Raw genomic sequence first — 13,470 nt, forward strand, 5'->3', positions numbered from 1 at the left:
GATATGATTTCAAGGAGGATTGAAACAGTCTGGGCATAAAAAGCAACAATTTCCATTTTTTGACTTGTGCTGTCCCCTTAAAGGGATCGTCATGTTAGAGCAGATTTCTGAGACACTACCATGGCTATTTCCTAATGCCTTCTAGAAACTGGGAAACATTCTTAGGAAGAGAATCCTAACATTTTATTAGTGATTGCTTAACAATTATGCAAGAACAATGAAGAAGCTTCATCCTCCAATTCTGACTGATGAGGGAAAACAGATATTTCCTTCCCTTGCTTTGCTGCTCAGGTGGAACAGTTCCACCTTCCAGGAGCGGAAGCAGTTTTCTGTGCTCCTGGTGTTCGTGACCTTCCAGAGAAGAGCTGTGATTTTTTTTGCAACCCCTACTCTGTCTTTCCTATGGCTCCCAGTCCAGGCTCTCCACTCCTTTTGCCCGCCACCACCACCCCCCGCCGCCCAGTTTTACTGGGCTATAATTGATAGACAGGCTTTCAGTATTTCAAGGCCTTTCCTGAACGTTGCTGTCTTATAATACACCTTTTCCTGACCTTCTCACTTGCCCTCTGCCATAGAACTTTTCATATGTGAAAAGCCTACCCCTCCATTGCTTTGTGAAGGCCACCCTTGTAGGCCCTTCTACACTGCACTTTGCATTTTTCAGTGGAAACAGGGTCTTTTTTAATGATTCCTGAGCTCATGCCTGAGCTTCATATGTATATCTGTCTATCGAAGTCACAATCACACCATCTGGGGAACCTCTCAGATGCAGCAAGAGAGCAGGAGTCTGTCTGTGGGGTCCGGCGCCTCGCTGCCCACCAGGGCCCCACAGTGCATGTCTGATGCCCCTGTGACATCGGAGTCCCTCTGCAGCTTCCCTGCCAGGCAGACCTGGTGGGGGGCGACATGGGGGAGCGGGGACATGTGTTGGCAGTAAGGCAGGCCCTGCTTCAAGCAGAGAGACTTTGGCTCTATATTGTTTTAATCAGGGGGACTTCCAGGTACATGACATTTGAAGAAAGTTCTTCTATTTTAAAAAAAGGGGGTGGGGGATTTGAAAACTCATCATCTCTAGGCCAGCCCCTTGAAGATTTGAATAACTCTTCCAGCAAGAAAATTCTTTGTTATACTAAAGCTGGAATCTGTGCCACATTTCCCTCCCACAGACACATTTCATTCCCACAATAGCCCTTCAGACCTCCAGGGGCGTCTATTAGGCCTTTCCGGAGGCTTCGCCTCACTGAATGCCCCGTGTTGTAGGAACAGGTGTCTCAGGAGACGGAAGGTTGTTGGGAGACCTTTGTTGTACCCTACTTGAAATACTAAGTTGTTTTTGTTTGACAGATCCCATCGTGTTCCTGCCTCAGGGGACCTTAGGGATTGTCATCAACCAGGGACGTCGGGGGAAATCTGGAGCATTTTTTATAAACCCTCTACTTCGATTTCCATCTTTAAGAAGAAGCTCAAGGGTCAGAGTCAACAAGATGACCGTAATCCGCTTGTGAGTGACTAAAAGCTGCCCCCTCCGTGCCCAAGACACAAGGTCCCTCCGAGCTCAAGGCCACTGGGGACCTGTGGTTTCCTCAGACCGACTCTCCCTGACTCTCCCTCAGCCTCTGGCAGCCTCTGCAAGAGCGCCGTCCTACGGGCTGGGAAGGGACGTCCTGCTGCAGAGGCAGGCCTAGCCTGGACTCCTCCTGCTTCATCGCTGCACTTAGGAGAGAGAGACCCAAAGTCCCAGGGTCTGGGCCCTCCCTGTGCTGCTCTCTCTCTCTCTCATCTAGAATGGGGGTGTCGGGGCAGGGGCTGAGAATGCAGAGATGGTTGTGTCTGGCACTGGGCTCAGGTACCTTCTAGACGACTGTAGGGTGGTGGGTAGTTGTAGTATATGCTGAGTCTTGCTCGCTTGTTTTCTATTTTGTCCACATAGATCACTTTCTCCCGGTCTTTATGGGAGGATTCTGAGGTTCTCTTGGGGGGGAGTTGGCCTGGTCCTAGATTCCTGGGCATTAGCACCCAAAAGCATAAAGAGGGCCCATGCTCTGTGCTGACTCTGGGGCTTTGCTCTCTGGGTGCTGGATAAGGGTGGGCCTCCTCCAACCTGGGAGAGCATGGGAATTGACTTGCCAACATATCAAGCCTGCACCCTGCCACACATGGGCTTCTTTCCAAAGCTTGGTGATCGCAGAGCAAGCCACACAACAGACTTTCCTGAAAGTTTCTATAGGCTCAGTGACTCCTCGTTCTATGGGGTTGCCCTGCCTTGCCCCTGCGCAGCTCATGTTCCTATGGAACCTGAGCTGGGCCTGTCTTTCCGTGATTCTCCAACTCCCCGTTCCGAACAGGGAGTATAAAGGTTGTGGCTTAGCCGTGAGGCAACATTAGGTGAGACACAGGTATCAGCAGTCCCTCCTGCAGGCGTCACTCATTTTAAAAGATGACAAACCACCCCGCGGCCTGTGCTCTCTGCGGTCACCTCCTTCCCTTTGTCGTGGGGACCCAATGTGGTCTGGAATAGCTCAGTGGGGAGGGAGAGGGCCCCTTTCCCTAGCGCCACACTTCCCTGCCCTTCAGATGGGGAAGAGAGTCTCAGAGAGTGGCATGAGGGCAGAGAGGGAGGTTTTGGGAACTGGAGACCCTCAAGTTTAGGCCTCCCAAGATGGAGAAGTGCAGCCACAGTGGCTGCTGGTAGGGAGGAAGAGCTGTCCCCCGTTTAGAAGTCCCCATCAGCCAAAGTAGGCTTTGTCAACAGCAGCTGAGAAGAGCTGCCGGGGCCTCTGAAGGCCAGTCCTGGGCCTTCATCAGAGCACGACTTTCCCAGAGTTACCTGGGCACTCGGGCCTGGAGCACTTTGCCTACCTCCCCCAGATCCCTCAGCTACTGCCTGCTGCGGTTTTCTCTGGGGTTCTACCATGCTGGCCACCTGTGTGCACCTGGCTGCTCCCAGAAACACAGAGGACCGTGTGGGGCCAGTGGGGAGGGGTCTGCTGTGAGGGGTGACATGTGGCAACCAGGGGAGATGCTGGGAGCTGGCAGGCAGAGGGGCACAAGAGAGGGGAAATGGGACAGCGTGTCCATGGGAGGGCAGGGGCGCTGCCCGAGCCACCGTGTGAGGCCTGCTTCGGGCTCAGAGCCGCTCGGTGCCGTCTTCACGCTTTGATCTGGAAAGGGTGATTACCCTGGAGCAGCTGTCCACGGGCCGCGGGTCTGCATATAGAGGCCTGTCCCACACGACTGGAAATACGCTGACATGTGCTGTCTCCCCTTCAAGCTATTCCCGGCTGTTGCGGAATCTCCTCTGAACCAAGTGTCAGGTGCGTGCAGTCACAAAGGGCCCTGTGCCCTGAATAGATCCATTCACAGCACAAAAGGAATATGGAATTTAGCCCCGGAGGGGGTCGCCTGGCCCAGGAGCAGTTGTTCAGCCGCTTAGGGCTTCCTGTGGCCATTGGCCTTTGGGGCATCCCGTGGTCCCAACCCCCCCCCCCCCCACCTCACACAGGCAGGGTGTTGTCTGAGTCTGCAGCTGGAGCAACCTGTTCTGAGACCCGGAAGTGCTGGTGACACCCGTGCCCTCCTTCCTGCTGGCCCTGGCACAGCCCACTGCCCCCAGGATCAACTTACTGTCCAGGGAGCAGCCCCAGGAAACCAGACCGGCCTCAGGACAGACCTGGAGGAGAGGCCATAAATTGTCCCACGCCCAACCCCCTCAGACACCTTGGCCTCGGTGTTGCCCCGGCCCTGCTCGGAACCTGTCATCGACACCCCCCAGAGGGTGCCCTGTGGCTAAGTAAACATCTGAGGGATACATTTGAGGTATCTGAGGGATACCTCACCCAGAGAAGGTGAGGTGTCCTCCCGGGAGCACCATAGGAGGCCCACACTTGGTCTTTCAAGAAACTCCTTTAGAGAGAAGTGAGGTTTGGAGAGGCTGGAAAGCCTGAAAGGACATCACAGATCACATAGATTAGGAAAGAAGAAGGAGAGGGACTCTGGGGACAACTATGGCCTGCCACTTTGAAAGCATCCTGCCCATGGCCTTCACCTTGAGGTAATGGAAGGAACCAAGGTTGCAGCAAGTGATGCCTCTGGGCCTGGGTGCCCTCCTCACCCCTTCTCTGCAGAATCTAGGCCCTTGCCTTCTCAGCCTGTGCCGCCAGGGAAGGGAGGGCTGCGGGCAGCTGATGGTGTTCCCTCTATGGTAAATGCCTGCAGCCAGCTGGGACCGTGATCTTAGTGGCGTTTCACAGTGTCTTTGGGCCCTCTGGAAGGTGCATGGCACCCTGTGTTCTTTCCCGAGCACCAAGTCACTTGCAGAACAGAGAAGGTGTGGGACCCCAGGGGTCCTCCACGTCTCCCTCCCTTGTCAGGACAGGGTCAAGGCCTCTCTATGGGTGTGAGCGAGGTGACCAGGCTGCTGTAACTTCTGAAGTGTGGGCTCTGGCTCAAGACTCCAATCATCCAGAAACCCACAAAGATCAAAGCACTAGCGAGTACGGCTGTTCTGGCCTTCAGGCCAAGCCCATACGGCCCCACCCACTCATCCCATTGCCAGCCCAAGGCAAGAGCTGGCCTGACCTTGCCACCCGGCTGCCCTGACACGCCAGCGGGCACAGAGGCCATCACCAAGCCCTGGGCGTCCTGGGCACTTACCTTCACGAGCACTTAGCAGTGGACGGCCTCCGAGATCCTGTCTCCCTTGTCTGATGAGGCCACCCCGGGTCTTGAACCGAGGCCGGCCAGCTCCCCACCCCATAGCCCAGGCAACTGCCACCCTCTTGGGTTTTGGATCTCCTGTTTGATGTTCGATGTCTGCTTTTGTTACTACCTTGGGAACTTTTAACCTTTTGATTGTTTCCTCTGGTGGCTTTGTTTACCTTCCTCACTGTTCTACCTCCCGGCCGGGTCTCTCAGCCTAGCAGCCCTGGCACAGGGTATTTCTCAAACCTTCCAGCGGCAGCTGTCTCCGCCTCCGGTGGGACAGCTTAGGGGTGACGATGAGGCTTCACCCCGCTACCTGCAGACCCCAGGGGAGCCCATCTCACAGGCTTCTGTGTTGCCAAGTCGAATATACTCGACAAGGCAGAAGTGGGGTATGGAGGAAGGTCCGAGGTAAATCGGCATCAGAAAGGTTGTGTCTTCAGGAGCACATAGTGGGGGACCCTTTCTCTTCGTGCACAGCTGCCGTCTTGGGGTTCACACAGCGTCAAGACCTGCCACGTCCAGATTCACCTGCCCGCAGGGATCTTGACTTTGGATGACAAGGCTTTATTTGTAAATATGCTCTTAATATGCAACTTTGAGAATAAAATAGAAACATCATGTATTTTAAAATATAAGATGAAGTGTGACGCACTGTATACAATTTAATATATATTTTTAGGATTTTGTTATTTAAGAAAATGGAATGTAATGGTACTTAACTTTTACAAAAGAGAGAAAAATATTATTTTTACTGTCTGGAGAAAATAAATATTCTCACTGTTGTAGAAACAGAGACGGGCCCTAGCATGTCGTTTTTGTAGGGGTGCTCCCAGGACCCCGTGACGAGGAGGGGTGTCACGTGCTGGCCGACCGAGCGCGCTTCTGAAATCTGTGCAAAATGTCCAGGCCTCACCGTTTGCACAGTTTCTCCTCTTAGTGTCCCCAGCTTTCCTCAGGTCTCCTCATAGCTTTGACCCATGGTGGATCTTCAGGCAGGTCAGGTCAGAGGAGTTGAAATTCCAAATGAACACCTCGGAACCAGGGGCGGGTCATGGCAAGAGGAAGGCACTCTGTGCTCAGAAAGACCCAGGTCTCAACTGACCTTGAGTGGGTCAGTCCGCTTCTTGGCCTCAGCTTCCCCTCCTGTGGAACGGCATCGTGTCTGTGCCTCAAAAAGATTCTGAGGATTCGGTGCAGGATGTATGTAAATGCTTCTGTCAGCATGATCCCACGTGGATTTCTTCCTGCCTCTCGGGGCACCCGTTCCTCCCACCCCTCCTCGTCCGCAGCACTGCTGGCCGCACACACCCTGATGACCAACCGGGGACTCCCATCACCCCTGTCCTGCCGATGGGGAGACAGGCTCCGAGGGGAGCCGGGGCCACCGCTGAGGGCACAGACCCGGAGCCGGCCCGCTGGGACTCAGCTCCCACCATTCATCCGCCGAGGCCCGGGAGTGTACAACAGGCAGCCTTTGAAGGGTTTTGGCAGAGGAGTGACATCAGATTCCCAGTTTAGAACGATTTCCTACTTGAGTTAGGAAAAACAGTTGGAGTGGGGGAAGGCCGAGCGGGGGAGGAGGCGAATTGGGAGCTACGCAGGTCCAGGGAGGGATGCAGAGGGCCTGGCTGTGGAGGGAGGCAAGGCCCTGAGTGAGAGACAGCGCAGCTCTTACCACATGGCCTCGGGCGGCTGACCCAGCCCTGTGTGCCTCCTTCCTCATCTGTCAGCCGGGGACACTTGCAGTGTGTACCTCGTCGAACTGGGATGGGTTACCTGTAGTCTGTTGTCAGAAAAGGGCAGCTGTTCCTTGTTATTCCAGAATGGAGGTTGGGGGAGTTTCTTACCTGGGGGCTGAGGGGAGGAGAGAAGGTTCAGTTTTCGAAGTAAAGATTGCACATGGCTCCAGGTGTGAGAGAAAACATGCTGAGTTCTGTCCGGACTAAGTCGAGTGAGGGCCCTGTGGGACACCAAGGCAGCGTGAGACCCACAGAGGGTCAGGCTCAAGGAGCACAGTCCACGGCAACGTGGGCACAGACAACATCTTGGGATGTGTCTGACGCCATTCCAGAACACAGTGTCTCGGGACACAGGCAGGTGAGCAGGAGCCTGGGCAGGTCCTGGGGTGGGGGGCCGGGGGGTGGGCAGAAGCGGGGGCAGCTGCAGATGCCAAGCTTCCAACCCATCTGGTGCAGGCACACACACACTGCTGGTTCTGTGAGCCCCAATTCCAAATTCTCAGGAGGTGATTCGCCAGGTAAGTTCCCTGCCCCAGCAGGGCTAAGAGAAAAGGAGGCTCAGGCCCCAACAAAAGAACATTACACGGGCGTGTCTCTCAAAACCTGCTGGGAACACTTCCCTCAGAATCCCTAATGCGCCTGTCCAAAATGCAGGTTCCTGCCCCCACCCCAGCCCCGCTGAGTCAGAATCCCCAGGAAGCTCCCTGAACAATGCCAGTGCTCACTGAAGTTTTGCAGCCATTTTAATCTGAGAAGTGGGGTCAGTAGTCACCTCCTCTTTGGGGAAGTGAACTGCCCACACACAGCTGTGCAAGTCCCACTGGCTGCCTCCTTTGCCGTAGGGACATACTGGTTATTCAGGTGCAAAGTCTATCAGTCAGGACAGAGAGGGGTAGAGGATACAAGGCACGCACAGCAGGTATTCCAGATCCTTCTCCAGAAGGATGACATGGAGCCCGAGCCCTCCTTTCCCGGCATCCTCCCCCACTGGCTGGGGTGGGCCAGCACCGCCAACTGCCCGCCGGGACACAGCCGCGGCTGTCACAGCGCGAGGGCTCCAGAAAGGCCAGCTTCACTTGAGTGTTTATGTTCTCTCTGTTCCTGGAAGCTCTTTCCTGAAGGAAAATATTGTTGATGGCGGGTGGCAAACAAATGGGGTGGCCTTGCTGGTGAATTTCTTAGAGACAGATCAGCCTGCACCAGAAAAATGGAGGCAGCCGGAGTGTGCAGCTGTCCTGCCTAAAGCAGGACCATCCGAGTGGGCTTTGGGTACAAGCGACCGGGACCGCATCCCGTCGTTCTTCCAAACCTGAGAGACGCTGACATTGGACAACCCGCCCACCGGGAGCCAGCACCAGGGCGGCCTCTCCCTCCTTTGTCAGACGATCAAAGGCTCTTCTTCCTGCAGAGACGCAAAGGGCTGGACAAGAATGACCTTGTCTCCCGGCTTGGAAGTCACATGATGGTCGCCTCTCCCTACTGGGCTGTGTGTGCCTGAAACTGCAGACAGTCTCTGGGACTCAGAACTGGGAAGCTTTTGTTCCTCCATGGAGGGGTCGGGTCCCCGTAGGGGATTGTTTGTGCTTGGCTGAAAGGGACACTTTGGGGATAGAATATTTCAACCTCAAGAAGCAGCAACATTTGCTTGTAGCTGGAAGTCTTCATTTCTGGTCTCCAGCTGTCGTCTGGAGCTACCAGGCCCCAGCAGAATGGAACTCTGCCTGGCAACCGGGGGCAGGCGGCACCGGGCTGGGCTGGCCGACGACCAGCCCGTGTCCAGGACAGCCCGTCTCCAGGACAGCCCGGCAGGCAGCAAGGACGCCGGCTGTCCTCCTCCCGGAGGCAGTCACTGAGGTCCGGAATCAACCTGCTAGCGGCAGACGCCTGGGCCAGGGAAGGGCTTCACAGAGAAGCCTTTTAGGGCGAAAGCAGATCCAAGCCTTGTGTCCAGAATAACTCCTCAGGGGAAGATCAGAAAGGACTGAAACAGCTAAGGCTTTTGCAACTGAGAAACTTCAGATTTCATGAATTTCACTCTCAGGAATGTTTATCATTGTCCCCATTCAAATGAGGCCACCGAACTTTTAAAAACTTAATAAGGGGCCTGCTACCTTGCACGCTGGTGGTGTGAATATGTCTAACGAACATGCCTTACTTGCCAGCACCAAACATAAAGTCGGATCAAGAGCACTCAAGGGGCTTTCCAACCTGCTATTTGGCCCATTATGCTATTTTAGCAACTGTTTGATAGGCTTGGGGTGAGATGAGGAAAGAGCTTTTCAATGTGCAAGGATAAGAATAATGATGACAGTGATGAGCATCATAGTAATAGCCAGGCACTGTGCCTAGCACTCGGCAGACAAGACGGAATTCATCTTTGGGACAACCCAGCCTGTGAACCAGAAGGGGCTTGGTGCAGTGGACGGCAGAGCCAGGACTCAGTCCACGTCTGCTGGCTCCAAAGCCAGGCCACCTTACTCCCAGTGGCCCTGCACGCCTCTTCCACCCAGGCAGGGGCCTGGGCTCTGAGGGAGGCCCCACAGCCCCGGAGAGTCTCTCCATTGTGAGTGTCTCCTCCAGACAGCCCAGGGATGGTACGGATCAATTTGCCTGGAGCGGGGAAGGCATCAGACCTACACTTCCTGACCTGTTTAAGGACACAGACCTCCTTGAGAATCAGATGAATGTTATCAAGTCCCCCCGCCAAAGATTCACACCTACAAAAAAAATCTGCGTAGAAATTCTGGAGATTCCAGGGACCACCCCCCCCCAACCCCCTACCACCTCCACACGAAACCCTTCCATGAACGTTAGGTTCAGAATTTCTCCATGAAGCCATAAGCAAAGTTATCTAAAAACTAAACTTAGGGGGGTGCCTGGGTGGCTCAGTGAGTTAAAGCCTCTGCCTTTGGCTCAGGTCATGATCTCAGGGTCCTGGGATAGAGCCCCGCATCGGGCTCTCTGCTCAGCAGGGAGCCTGCTTCCTCCTCTCTCTCTCTGCCTGCCTCTGCCTACTTGTGATCTCCATCTGTCAAATAAATAAAATCTTAAAAAAAAAAAACTAACTAAAATTAGGCCAAAAGAGGACACACAACCAGAGTAATAATAACAACCATAGATATGCTTTCCTGATCTCTAAGTGTCCAGCAACTTTTTCTGCTAAGTAATCCACTAGTGGTAGTAGTAATCTACTACTTTAGGCTTTGCAGGCCACAGCGTCTCTGCTCTCTGGCACAACTGCTCAACTCTGCGTGCACTGGTGGGGACGCATCCACTTGCTAGAAGCCCAGCCCATCCACTGGGATCCTTAAGGATCCCATCACGGCCCAGCCTGGAGCCGTCCACACAGTCCCGAGAGGGGTGGGGGATTGGTGGGAGAGTGGGGAAAGGTCACCAAGGCCCACCAGGAAGCAGCCTTGAGTTCTGATGAGACCTAATTTATGGACACGAAACTTGAATTGGTGACACTTGCACGCGTCACCAAATATTCTTTTAATTTCCCCCCAAATTAAAAAACAGAAAAGCCAGTCTCAGCTCAGGGGCCCTACAAAACAGGTGGCGAGCCCACAGGCGGTAGTTTGCTGACCCCTGCGCTCTGCGGAGCCCTTTCCATGCATCTGATTTCATGCTCGCAACTGCACGGATTAGGCACTGTTATTACCCACCTTTGTCACGTGAGGCCACTGAGGCTCAGGGAGGTCATATAGCACAGGAGGCGGGCCTTGAACCCACCCCCAAACTACTCACTTGCCTGAACGGCTGAGTTTAAACTGTGGAGAAAGGGAAGGGAAAGTGGCTAGCGGAGCAGAAAGGGGGGTCCTCGTGCATGGCAGCGCTCTGTGCCCTGGCAGTCGAAGGGAGGGCCCGAGAGGGGCTCTTCCTCCCTGGTCTCTGCTTGAACGCTCCACACCGCAGGGGACAGCGGCTGGTTTCCTGAGCTGCTCCTCCAGGGAAGGAGGCCTCAGACCCAGGGCAGCTGGTAGCTCTCACGTTGTTTCGCGACTCCCAGGTTCTCTTAATTATAACCAATTTGCCACCCTCAGCAATTCCTTGTTCTCCTTTGCTAATACCCGTGAGTTGGAACCATCAGTGGGACTCGCAGCCAAAAGCTTGGCTAAAATCACTTCCCCTTCCCATGCAGGGAGCCCTGGTCTCTTACAGGATTGCCTTTCTTCTCCATCCTGTGAGGCGGGCAAGGCCAGCCCTTCTGCCTGCCACCTTGCTTGGCTGGGATTTAACATCCAAATCTCTTAGCAAAGGGGGAGACAGAATTTGTTTAACTTTCTCCGTCTCCCCGCGTTCCCAGCTGACTGTCAGGCTCAGGAAGACTGACTGCCAAGGGCAGCCTTCCTTCCCTGGTCCTCGTCACCCGTTTTCCACTATAGCCTCAGTTATTTGCAACCTGGGCCCAAGGCTTTGCAACTCACTGTTCCAGAAACACACGCCGGGGGGTGTGGGGGTGGCAGGCACCCGAGGCTGGGGCTGAGGAGGGTGGCAGCAGCAGAGTGGGAAAAGGACATGAGTTTGTTGTCACACCCTGTGTAGGTAACCTTGGCCAAGAGACCAGGCTTCACTTTGGAAACCTCGATTCCTCGCTGGAGGAACGCTGAGACCATGAGCTCCAGACCCAGTGGGTTCAATTTGGGCTCTGCGGTCACGAGTTCCCACGCCTCATGTAAGTTACTTTACTTTTCTAACCTCAGTTTACTCATCTGTAAAATAGGTATGGCTGGTTTTTCGTAGGGTTTTATGAAGCGGTCATAAAATAATAAAGGTAAAACATAGCTCTGCCACCGGCATTCTAATGATTACGGGTGATGGCCCTCCTACCCACAAAGGTCTGGCAAGGAGCTGACAGGTCAAGGGCCTGGCTTGTAGTCCTGACCCTGCAAATGGGAGCTAAATTACATGGTTCTCATGGCCGATCTCAAGGAGACCACCAAGAGCACTTGGGATGCACCCTGCCTTAGGAGTTGAGAACCCCCTGTATCAAACTCCAAACACACAATGCCCGCCAAGTAAGCCAGTTTTCTCTTCAGATAATTCCTGACTTGTTTTGTTTGAAGAGCTAGTTTTCCCCCAATCCATTCAATAGGTAGGTGACCCTGTTTCGTATCTGACCTTCACCTTCTCAGGGGCATATCAGTGGGGGTGAAAATACTCTTCTCTGCTGGCTTCATGCCTGGAGTGGATTTCCTTATCTGTTGCTTCAGGTCAGGAACAAATACTGAATTTGGATGTACTCCTATTTCCCTCCTGGCCCCAGGTGGGCAAACAGTCAGGTGGAGCCCCCAGGCCCAGCTCGCCAGAGGGTGGCGGGAGGCGCCCGCCCGCGCGCTTTGTCTGCGGGAGCCTGCCCAGCGCAGCCTTGCTCGCCAGCGCCGCCCCGTGGTAAGACCGGAGAGCTGCCGAAGAAGGTCGGCCCTGAACCGCGGCTTCCACGCAACCCTCCTGGTCATCAGCCAGGGACTCTCACTCTTACCGTGACACCTAGAAGATTTGCGATTTGCTGACTGTGCCAGAAGGGGAGTCCTCTGGGCCTTGACCCACAGAACCCCCAACAGGAAGATCTTTATTTAAAAGCATCCTCCCCCCCGCCCCCGCTTATAAAAGGAACCAATTACATCAGGTAGGAGTGAAGCCCAGAGACACCTGCTGGGGCGGGGGGCCTCCCAAAGCCTCCCCCCAAACCCCCTCCCGGTCAGGAGGACACTCGGCCCCCAAGCCAAAAGGTCCTTCTCTTTGTTAAGTACAAAATAAACACCCCCAACCCCCCTGGGCTACTTGCAGTACAAATGTTTATGCCTTTGGAAAGAGAAAAAAGAAAGACTCTTGCAAGTTCTCCCTGAGCAGATGGGCGCCAAGGCAGTAATTAACCCTCAGCAATTGGGGTGTCTGATCTTCTGCCAATGGGTCTGCAGCCAATGGGTGGCTGATGTGGGCTTCTACTATAACTGTGTTTGATGGGCCTTTGAGGCCTTGAAATGCTCTCTGGAAAGGACTGGCTACATCTTTAAAACTCTGAATTAGGCACTAGGAACCCACCCCCAGAAAGCCCCTAGCTCCAGCTCTAGGTGAAGGGTTGTGAGCAGCCACAGCGTTCCACAGGGCGAGACCCCTGGTGGTGAGTGTGCACACAGAGCCTGAGGAGGGAGGGCCACCACTGGGTTAGCGTTTGCTGAATTCACATCAGTGGTGAGCATTTATTAAATTAAGCCTAAGGATCAGGCCCTCTGCTAAACTTTACACACAGCATATTGTTTCATTATTTCATGTGATCTTCCCAACAACCTCGTGGAGTGGGTATGGTCATATTCACATTTTACAGATGAGAAAATTATTTCATGTGATCTTCCCAACAACCTCGTGGAGTGGGTATGGTCATATTCACATTTTACAGATGATAAAATTAAAATAAAGTCTGTCACTGACATCATTTAATCCCAGCTGAATAGACTCTCTTCTTCGTAAAATGTGTCCTTTGCCCAAGGTCATCAAGCTTGTGAGTGGAGGCAAAGCTGGGACGGAAGCCCCAGGCTTTATAACTTCAAAGTCACATCCACCCATCCTGTCAATTTGTGTCCTCAAACACAATGACAATGATCACTTTTCAGACTTCCAGAAGCGGTGCCCAGCTCAAAGGAGCTAACCTGTGATGGCTCGGTATAAAGATTATGGTCAGGGCTTCCCCCTGGTGTAGACAGAGAGAGTGAGGGGGCAGTTGTCAGACTCCCATCATGAGAGGCTAGGGAAACTGAGAGGATCAGACCCCTGCACCTTTCCAATAAGGGAACTGTGGCCCACAGGGGAATTCGCACCCAGGATGACATTGTGACTTTGCCGCCACAGTCAGCATCCTTTCCATGACTTCATGGAGCTTCCGGGAAAAAATGGAGCCAGTGGCAAGAACTGGACTGGGAATATGGGTAGAAAGCTGATCTTCCCAGTATGTTTCCCTAGGCCCTCAGTCCGAAGGGAGGCCAAGGGCACCTGTGTGGCTCAGTTGGTTAAGCTACTGCCTTTGGCT

General features: G+C 53.9%; 1 protein-coding gene across 2 annotated transcripts in view; it reads left to right on the forward strand.

Annotated features, from left to right (window-relative positions):
• The window catches only part of KREMEN1 (kringle containing transmembrane protein 1), a 66,851-nt gene extending 61,354 nt beyond the window's left edge, over positions 1 to 5,497 (forward strand). For both annotated transcript variants that reach the window (XM_046025633.1, XM_046025634.1), the window contains exon 9: positions 1,345 to 5,497. In XM_046025633.1, the coding sequence (XP_045881589.1) occupies positions 1,345 to 1,513 (169 nt within the window). In that variant the 3' untranslated portion in view covers positions 1,514 to 5,497. The remainder of the gene's footprint in view (positions 1 to 1,344) is intronic.
• The last annotated feature ends 7,973 nt before the right edge of the window (positions 5,498 to 13,470 follow it).

Source organism: Meles meles, chromosome 12 (assembly GCF_922984935.1).
Source record: "Meles meles chromosome 12, mMelMel3.1 paternal haplotype, whole genome shotgun sequence".
In the NCBI taxonomy this organism is placed as follows: Eukaryota; Metazoa; Chordata; class Mammalia; order Carnivora; family Mustelidae; genus Meles; species Meles meles.